The sequence below is a fragment of the Ahaetulla prasina genome, chromosome 1 (assembly GCF_028640845.1).
Source record: "Ahaetulla prasina isolate Xishuangbanna chromosome 1, ASM2864084v1, whole genome shotgun sequence".
Lineage (NCBI taxonomy): Eukaryota > Metazoa > Chordata > Lepidosauria > Squamata > Colubridae > Ahaetulla > Ahaetulla prasina.
The window spans coordinates 366,736,323-366,746,729 of NC_080539.1; the positions used below are offsets into that span (position 1 = coordinate 366,736,323).

At 46.4% G+C, this 10,407-nt stretch overlaps 1 protein-coding gene across 2 annotated transcripts in view; it reads right to left on the reverse strand.

Moving 5' to 3' along the window:
* The window catches only part of DAZAP1 (DAZ associated protein 1), a 67,264-nt gene extending 63,454 nt beyond the window's left edge, over positions 1-3,810 (reverse strand). The window contains exon 1 of one of the 2 annotated variants that reach the window (XM_058163503.1): positions 3,415-3,806. In XM_058163503.1, coding sequence (XP_058019486.1) covers positions 3,415-3,446 — 32 coding nt within the window. In that variant the 5' untranslated portion in view covers positions 3,447-3,806. Of the gene's footprint in view, positions 1-3,414 lie in introns of both variants that reach the window. The other variant, XM_058163504.1, reaches the window with a different exon arrangement.
* Between the last annotated feature and the right edge of the window lie 6,597 nt (positions 3,811-10,407).

Genomic DNA, 10,407 nt, shown 5'->3' on the forward strand with positions numbered 1-10,407 from the left:
ACTGCCAAAGCACCTTTTTTCAACACTGGGCCATTTCTTCTTCCAAGCTTGGGTGTTTGCTCTGGAAGCTGTTTTCTATTTTCATTTGAAACGACTTTCCTTCACATAGAAGCAAAGTGACTATACATGCACACAACACATGTGAAAGCAGCAGAAAACAGCTTTCCAAAGCAACTGTGATAAACTGGGGAAAAGTGTGGCTGCTTTAAGGTATTTTATATATGCTCTTATAAAGGAGTTCTAGTCCTTTTTAAAAAAAAGTAGTATGTTTCCAAGTACAAAGCCTCATAACTACTTGCAGCATCCATATTTCCTGCCCTGGGATATAATGTGGCTTAATTTGTAAGTGCTTATTTAGTTTGATACAATATTTATATTGTTTGAATGCTCAAAATTAAATATATTTTGATAATGTAGCTGTTACGATCAAGGCATGGCATATCTTCAGCTTAAACTAACAATTTTCATCTTAGTACAGTATGCCAAGGTTCCAATTCTGAGTTATCTATACTTAATATATTGTAATATCAGCAGAAAAAATAAGTGACAATTTAAAGTGTTCCTATAGTTCCGTTCCTATATACACTGCCGACATACTGCACAATATTTGGAAAAGGGTGATTAAGGAAAACATACAAAATGACACAACTGATGAACTATACTGGGATTATAAAATAAAAATATAAAATCTGTTGAAAGATTTTATTAAACAGAATTCATAGCTCCTCACCTTTTGCGAATTCAGACCTTCTCTGGGTAGAAACTATTACGTGGATATCTGTCCAAGAACAAATAACGCCCAGAAGGGCTGGCAGAAGAATCAAAAGAGCCACCAAAAGAAAAGCTTTATATTAATTTCCAAGCTTCTTATACAGATATCCAAAGCCACTCATGCTTTTGGAAGTCAAGAGGAATACACTCAGACTTCATTAGAAGTACTGAGTCACCAATGTTCTGTTCTATACAGGTTATCATCCTCCATCAACAACAGGATACATAATATAGTAACAGCAGCAAACGTCCCAATGTTATGAAGAATCATTTATGTAAAAAAAAAAAAGAGGTGAAAGTCATTGCTAATTTGGCCAATATCTCCCTTAAAAATGCAAAGAAAACAGAGAATTACATGAATTCTGCATTTCTATAGAATGCAAGGAAGACAAAAGAACAGTTGCAGATTCTTTCCTGTAAGACATCACCTTATGACCTTGGGACCTTTCTAGTCTTAACACTGAGTAGCCAAGTTAGAAACCCAGTACCCAGAAGCAGACTGGGTTTCAACATTTGTAACAGAAAACTCCATTATGTACATGGTCACAGATTAAGACTATATAACTAAACAGGTAATTAGTCTATATTTTGATTACACAGTAGTATAGAGAGCACTGAAAAATGTTTCAAACAACCTTTCAGTACTACACAAAGACATAAAAATACATAAAAACCTTGGGTGGTTTAATTTAACTTCTCAAATATGTGGTAGAAGAGATGGATCCTAGAATCAGGCTCAAACAAGTCAAAGCATATGATCTCATGTCACCGCACAACTGAAGGAGCCTGATACCACAGCTACTCTGGCCTCCTTTGTCTCTTCACGCCAAATTTGGAAAAAAAATGTATTTTTGTAGTACCACAAAACTCTTCCTAACTACTGGGTGCTTGAACTAAAATGCAACCATCAGCTCCATTATTTCTTTCAGTAACCCAATATTAAGTGCCCTTATCGCTATCTTCAGGGCAGAATCACTACCTTCTGCCCTGAAGATAATGATTTCCCTCAAAAACAGCTCTGTTTTTCAAAATCTGCCACATTTAGTCCAGGATGTTGCTTCATGACACCCCCACTATTCTTGCTGCCAAACACTCCATAAGGCTTCCTCATATTGCCAGTTTTATCTCACTATCACGAATTGCTTTGTTGTATAGGCATCCCTAATAGATATGTCTTAATCTTTCATGAATCCCACACACTTCCTTTTAAATGTCCTGAATCTCCAACCCCCCTGATCTTACACAACAATAGCTCTATTATGAACAAGATCATTTCTCAATGTCTATGGAGATTCTCAATCAACCAGGTTATGGCTATCCCAAAGGTCTTTTTCCAAAAGGGATTTTGGACCTTCTTAGAAGTTTCAAGAAAGTCCAGTTGCCTTTTGGGAAAATCATTTCTACTCACTCTCACTTTATACAACATGCATAATTTCACCGAATTTTATTTATTTATTCACCGGTATTTTATTATACCCTCCTTTTTCACACCTGCTTATCTTGAAAAAGTGAAAGAAAGCAGCAGATCCTTACATGCTAGCTCTCCACACAAACCCCTTCCATCTTGCTCTCAAGCCCTTTGGGCCCCAATTATCAGAAAGGAAACTACGGGTAGTCCTCAACTTACAACAATTCATTTAGTGACCAAAGTTACCACCACACTGGAAAAACAACTTATGACTGTTTTTCACACTTACGACCACTGCAGCATCCACACCGTCATCTGAACAAAATGAGAAGGCTTGGCAATTGACTCATATTTATGAAGTTGCAGTGCCCCAGATGGGTCATGTGACACCCCCCCCCTTTTCGCGATCTTCTCACAAGCAAAAGTCAATGGGGATGCCAGATTCATTTAACAACCTTGACAAGGTAGGTTGTAAAAAAGGGGGCCAAAAAAATTCACCTAACAATGGTTTTGCTTAGCCACAGAAATTTTGGGCTCCGGCGCGGTCGTAGGTCGAGGACTACTTGTAAAAAGAGGACTTCTTAAAAAAATAGAAGCAACACACGCTTTCTCAACTTCCTTTCTCTCTCCACAGCACGCTGTTCCGCTGGTAGACAGGGAGAGGCCGAAGAGATCAGGATTAACCGGGGAAAGAGAAAAAGTGCACTTGGCGATCCCCATCTCAACTCTCTCTCTCTGGAGAGAGGTTAGGAGGAGGTCGTTTTATATACCCGGCTTCCCAAACCAAACAAGGAAGGCTCGCACGATTCCCAGCGAGGCCTCACCGATTTCACCGGTGGTTCAGCGGTGCGGAGGCGCTTTAAAACCGAGAGCAGGGCGGCTTTCACCGGGGCCAGAGCTGGAATAAAGGGGCGCTTGGCTTCCCGGGGGTGGGGTGGGGGAGATCAGCCTCGTCGTCCCTCCGCTTTCCCGGCTTTCTTCGGCTCAAGTCAGACACCGAGCAGGGGCCGGCTTCCCTCCCACCCCCTCGGATGCTCCATGCCCTGAAGAAAGGGGGTCCCTTTCTCCCCACCCACCGCTCGCCCCTTCGACGGGGACTCTCTTTCGGGGGGGGGGGTCTCTCCACGTGAGACAGATGGGGGAGGGGGGGAAAACCTTCGCTGCCCACGTGACCCTCCCCCACGGTCGCCTGTCGCTTTCCCTCACGTGCCCCCCTCTCTCCTTCAGGGCCTCACCCGATCTCGTCGGCGCCCCCGACGCTATTCATGGCGGCGACGGGGGCAGAATGGCCTGCGGGGGAGGGGGGTAGGCCCGGTCAGCTGCCCCTCCGCTGTTGCTCCTCTTCTTCTTTCTCTTTCTCCGGCGGCGCCGCGACGAGAGGCGGTAGTGGCGGCTCCTCCTAACGCCGCTTTCCTCCCCTCCGCTTCTTCCCCCTTGGGGGTTCACCGCCTTCCACAGGCGCCGCCGTCCTCGCTGCCGCCTTCTTCAGCTTTACCTCACACTAGAGGGGCCCGGCGACAGTCAGCCAGCCAGCGAGCCGCCGCCGCCGTCGCGCGCCTGCGCAAGCGCACGCGCGCGCACCGCCTTACCTTCCTCCTCCCCTCCCCCTCCCCGCCCAAGTCTCCTGCCGCCGCCACCACCAACCGCCGCAGCAAAGAAGAAGCCGGGTAATACGCCTGCGCGATAGGGTCTTTCTTTCTTCCCCCCCCTCCCACTCCTTCCCTCCCCGCCCAACAGCCGCCAAAGAATATCATTGGCTGCTACGGGGTTTCCGGTAGTTGAAGGTGGGCGGGAGGATAAGGAGGAGGCGGGGAAAGGAGGGAAGCCCACGCACAAGAGCGTCTGGAGGACTGTCCGCTTTGTTAGGAGCGTGAAGAGTAGTGCATGCGGTCTGACTTCCGTTTTAGAGAACAAAGGGTATGATGGGGGATGTAGTTACTGTACTGTTCTTTCTTGGGGGCTTTTGTGTGTGTGTTTTTCTTTAAAGGAAGTGGACCGCTTGAGCGTGTTCGGTTCCGGAAGTTTGGCCGTTTGGGAAATGTAGTCCGTTGAAGAAGGAAATGATGGTTTCGATTCTGCGTCTCTGGTGCGCGGTTTAAAAGGAGGAGGAAAAGAAACGGAAGCGCTTTGCATGTGGGTTGGAATCCGTAGAATGAAGAAGAAATGATTTGGTTTATTAGAGGAAAAAAAAGTATTATTGATTAATCATATGCTGCCTAACTGTGAAACCATCGATATGATTAAACAAAAACAAAACAACAACAACACAACCCTGAAGTTACAAAAACAATAAAATATTGTCATGCTACCGGTATTTCAAACTAGTGTGCTCATCTTTTACAACAGTCTTAACCTGGTGGCTTCCAGATAGTGTGGAGGATGGGAACTGTAGTTCCCCCCCTCCCCCCAAGAGGTTTATTTTATTTATTTATTTTATTTGATTTTTATACCGCCCTTCTCCCGAAGGACTCAGGGCAGTGTACAGGCTACAATAAAATACAAACACCACAATATACAATTTAAAATACGAGTTAAAAAACTTATTATAATTAGCCTAGAACCTTAAAATTTATAAAACCAAAACCCCATTTAAAATTAGTAGAAAATTTAAAATCGATAAAATTTATGTAGTTTAAAATTTAAAATTTAAAATTTAGGCCAGCCCCGCGCGAATAAAAAGGTATGTCTTCAGTTCGCGGCGGAAAGTCCGAAGGTCAGGTATTTGACGTAAGCCTGGGGGAAGCTCGTTCCAAAGTGTGGGAGCCCCCACAGAGAAGGCCCTTCCTCTGGGGGCCGCCAGCCGACATTGTTTGGCGGACGGCACCCTGAGAAGTCCCTCTCTGTGAGAGCGTACGGGTCGGTGGGAGGCATATGGTAACAGCAGGCGGTCCCGTAAGTACCCAGGCCCTAAGCCATGGAGCGCTTTAAAGGTCGTAACCAACACCTTAAAGTGCACTCGGAAGGCCACAGGTAGCCAGTGCAGTCTGCGCAGGAGCAGTGTTACGTGGGAGCTACGCGAAGCTCCCTCTATCACCCGCGCAGCTGCATTCTGGACTAACTGAAGCCTCCGAGTGCACTTCAAGGGGAGCCCCATATAGAGAGCATTACAATAATCCAAGCGAGAGGTAACGAGCGCGTGAGTGACTGTGCACAAGGCATCCCGATCAAGGAATCAAAGTTCACGTAGAGAGGAATGAAATTAAATTCAGCTAATATTTTTGGTGTAAAATGAGCATGTGGGCATCTCATACAGATTACAGATACAGATTGACTGAGTTGGAAGGGACCTTGTAGGTCATCTAGTCCAACCCTTCACCCAAGCAGGAGACCCTACATCATTTCCGACAGACGGCAATCCAGTCTCTTCTTGAAAGCCTCCAGTGACGAAGCTCCCACAACTTCCACAGGCAATTTCTGTTCCATGGGTTGATTGCTCTCAGTGTCTGAATACCACCTTTGAAGACATTTCCTTTCTCCTCCAAGAAGCTTCTTCAGCTCTGACTGGATGGTGCTAATGGAAGGATTTATATTCCTTGCAGACAGCTGGTCATTTGCATCCTTTTAGAGGGTCATTGAAGCACTTGGAGGTTAATCTGTGTCCTCAGGGTCACCTGAGTGGTGCAAATGGGTGTGGAGCCTTCTTGGAACTGTTGAAAGGACTGTGTTGTAGATTGGAGATAGATGATGTCATATCCCTCTGCCTTTGTTCTGTTCTGTTCAATTTTGACATAGATGGCTCTTTTATCTTGCTGTCTGCAAGGTGTATAAATCCTTCCATTCCCCACCGTCCAGTCAGAGCTGAAGAAGCTTCTCGGATGAAAAGCGAAACGTCCTTCAAAGAAAAAGCAGAAAGTCCAGTTGCTTCTTGAAAAAAAAGCACCTTTGGGGCAACCATGACCTGGATGACTGAGAATCTCCATAGAAACCAATCTAGTCCAACTTCAAACTTGCCACTGCAGGAAATCCATTACTGTCATTTCCCCATTTCCCCACCTCTGCTTTAAATATCTCCACCAAAGGAAGTATCCCCTACCTCAGAGACCTTCTGCTGTTGTTAAACAGCTTTTATTTATTTTATTTATTTTTAGTCCTTTTGAATCACTCTTGAGTCCTATAAGCACCTGGTTGAGTGCTTACAGATTTCTTGGCAGTGGTGAAATCCAATTTTTTTACTACCGGTTCTATGGGCATGGCTTGGTGGAAGTGGCTTGGTGGGCATGGCAAGGGAAGGATATTACAAAATCTCCATTCCTACCCCACCCCAGGGGAAGGATACTGCAAAATTCCCATTCCCTCCCCACTCCTGGGGGAAGGATACTGCAAAATCCCCATTCCCTCTCCACACCTGGAGGAAGGATACTGCAAAATCCCCATTCCCTCCCCACTCCTGGGGGAAGGATACTGCAAAATCCCCACTCCTGGGGGAAAGATATTGCAAAATCTCCATTCCCTCTCCACTCCTGGGGGAAGGATACTGCAAAATCCCCATTCCCTCCCCACTCCTGGGGGAAGGATACTGCAAAATCCCCATTCCCACCCCACTCTGGGGCCAGACAGAGGTGGCATTTGCCGGTTCTCTGAACAGCTCAAAATTTCTGCTACCGGTTCTCCAGAACCTGTCTGAACCTGCTGGATTTCACCCCTGGTTTTTCCTTGTTATCTTTCTGGGGCTGAGAGGAAAGGACTGGCCCAAAGTCACCCAGCCGGCTTTCATGCCTTAAGGCAGGACAAGAAGTTTTCCTGTCTTTAATCCAGAGCCTTAAACCACCACGTTAAGTTGTTTTTATGGCTTGTGAGCACCTGCCTTCAACTCAGTCTTTAAATCTAGCAACTGCCAGAACAAATCCCTGCAATTTTCTTGCCAACATTTTTTCGGAAATAGTTTGCCATTGCCTGCTTCTTCCCAGAGCTGAGCAAAAGAGCCCCAGCTGGTTTCCTTCTTAAGACTGAACTATAATTCATGGTCTCCTGGTTTCTAACTTGGTGCCTTTTGCAACATTAAAGGTAAAGGTTCCCCTCGCACATACGTGCCGGTCATTCCCAACTCTAGGGGGCGGTGCTCATCTCCATTTCAAAACCGAAGAGCCAGCGCTGTCTGAAGATGTCTCCATGGTCATGTGGCCGGCATGACTCAATGCCAAAGTCGCACGGAACGCTGTTACCTTCCCACCAAAGGTGGTCCCTATTTTTTTCTACTTGCATTTTTAATGTGCTTTCGAACTGCTAGGCTGGCAGAAGCTGGGACAAGTAACGGGAGCTCACCCCGTTCCGTGGCACTAGGGATTCGAACCACTGAACTGTCGACCTTTCGATCAACAAGCTCAGCGTCTTAGCCACTAAGCCACCACGTCCCTTCTTTTGCAACATTACTTTATAAATAATTTAGGGTGGTGAACATACCTAATGCCCATTTCCTCCTCCTACAGGTGGTCCTTGACTTATGATCATAACGGAGGGCCCCCCCCAAAAAAATCTCTGTTGTTAAGCAAGACAGATGCTAAGTGAGTTTTGCCCCATATTAACAATCTTCCTTGCCCATTGTCACTGAGTGAAGCTCCGCAGTTGCTAAGTTAGTAACATGGCTGTTAAGTGAATGTGGCTTCCCCCGTTGACTTGGCTTGTCAGAAAGTCACAGAAGGGGCTCGCGTGATCTCAGGAAAATGCAACCATCATAAATGCGAGTCGGTTGCCAAGCGCCTGAATTTTGATCGCATGACCCTGGGGATGCTGCAACGATCGCAGGTATGGAAAACAGCCATTTAGTTACTTTTTTCAGTGCCTTTGAACTAAATAAATGGTTGTAAGTCAAGTACTATCTATATCAGGGGTCTCTAACCTTGGCAACTTTAAGGCTTGTGGGAGAACTCCAGAACTCTGGGAGTTGAAGTCCACAAGTGTCGTGTCCCACTCCTCCGCTGACGGCTGGGTCAGGGAAATCCGAATCAGGCTTGCCTCTGCAGCTCTGCCCAAAGTCCTAGCAAAGTCCTCAGAGCAGGCAGGAGACCAGTAAGTGACTTCAGCAAGATAAGTTCGACTTTTGCCTGACTCAGAGACTGCCAGAAAGTAGATCCTTTATATAGGCCATGGGGTGTGGCTCCATGACTCAGCACTCATTAAGGCCTGCCCCTCCCTTCCTTCTGTTGCCTCCGCCTCTCCAATCTTCTGATGCGAGGATTACTCCAATCAGCAGTTGTTGGGAGTAAACCCTCCTCAGGCTCACCTGCTGTGGAGGAGGGGGAGGGGTCTAGCTGCTCCATTTGCCTGGGCATGGAGTCAGGGCTGGGGCAGGGAGATGCTCCTTCTTCTGCAGTTTGTGTGGGCATGGAGCCAGGACTTGGGCCGGAAGGCATACATTCCTCAGTGTTGGGGAGCAGGTAAGAAGGCCCCGGCTGCTCTGAGGGCGGGCAAGACACAACAACAAGCCTTAACAGTTGCCAAAGTTGGAGACCCCTGATTTATATTAGGTTTATAACAACAATGTTATCCAATTACCTTAAAGCAAGGTGGGTGGCCTATATATTTTATAAATAAATTATTAACAAACAAACAACCCTATCAGTTTGGCTGGGCTGAGAATCAGTAACTGACCCAAAGCCAACCGGCTGGCTTTTACCACTAAGGCAGGACTAGAACACCCAGTCTCCTGGTTTCAACTTGGTGTCTGCTCTTAACCACTGGACCAAACTGCCTCGCTTGCTAGAACAGGGGTCCCCCAACCTTTCGGACCTCAGGGACCACTAAGTTCATAATTTTAAATCCCGTGGACCACTAATATGATCTGCCTAAAGACCGGCTGATTGAGCATGGCTAGGTGGGCACGGCCAACTCGATGTCACTCACGTCAAGGGGTGCCTCACCGGCCTTTACTTGCCCCACTCCGCCCAGCCACTCCTCGCCTGCCACCCGGGCTCTTTAGAGTCCCAACAGGAAGCAGTTGTTGGAGCTAAGCAGCCACCACAGGAAAGAGTTGGCAAAACAGCTGGCTAAGTTCAAATTGCATCTGACCTAGAAGGAGGCTCAGCAGAAGCACCCCATTGAGGACTACGAGCATAGGCTTTCCAAGCAGATGGAAGACCTGCGGGAGTGCAAGGCCAGGTACCGGCACCTGGAGGCTCAGCGGGCTGAGATAGTTAGCCAATTCCAAGCCATGATGCAGTCCCACTGGAACAAGGCCCTCCGGATCTTCGCCACCAGCGGCGCTTCCCTCCAGCCTTCGCCCAAATTCATCCAACCGGTTTGGTTGGACTTGAAAAGTTAAAACTTAAAAAAAGTCGTTAGCAGCACAAAGGATTAGAGTACCAGTACTTTCCTCTGTCCTACATCTCCATTTTTAAATCCCCATTATTAAAAAGAATAGTTCAACCTTAGTAGCTTCAGCTTTTTCCCAAATGTTCTGGAGAGGAAGCAATGGATAGAAACTAATCAAGGAGAGAAGCAACCTAGAACTAAGGAGAAATTTCCCGACAAAACAATTGATCAGTGGAACTGCTTGCCTTCAGAGGTTGTGGGTGCTCCATCACTGGAGGTTTGGAAAAAAAAAACTGGACAACCATACAGTATAACAGAGTTGGAAGGGACCTTGGAGGTCTTCTAGTCCAGCCCCCTGTTCAGGCAGGAAACCCTACACCATTTCAGACAAATGACTGTCCAATCTCTTCTTTAAAACTCCCAGTGTTGGAGCATTCACAGCTTCTGGAGACAAGCTGTTCCATTGATTAATTGTTCTAACTGTCAGGAAATTTCTCCTTAGTTCTAAGTTGCTTCTCTCCTTGATTAGTTTCCATCCGTTGCTTCTTGTCCTGCCCTTCTTTTCATTAAACTAGACATTCCCAGTTCCCGCAACCATTCTTCATATGTTTTAGCCTCCAATCTCCTAATCATCTTCATTGCTCTTCTCTGCACTCTTTCTAGATACCATTCACTCGTCATGAAATCTCCAGAACTGTAAAGCTTCTTGTCCTGCCCTCAGGTACTTTGAAGAATAACTTGACTCCTTCTTCTTTGTGGCAGCCCCTGAGATATTGGAACACTGCTATCATGTTACCCCTAATTCTTCTTTTCATAAGACTAGACATATCCAGTTCCAGCAACCGTTCTTTATATGTTTTATCCTCGAGTCCCCTAATCATCTTCGTTGCTCTTCTCTGCACTCTTTCTAGAATCTCCACAATGGTTTGTTTTTTTTTGCAACATGGCGACCAAAGCTGGATGCAGTTGTAGTCCAAGTG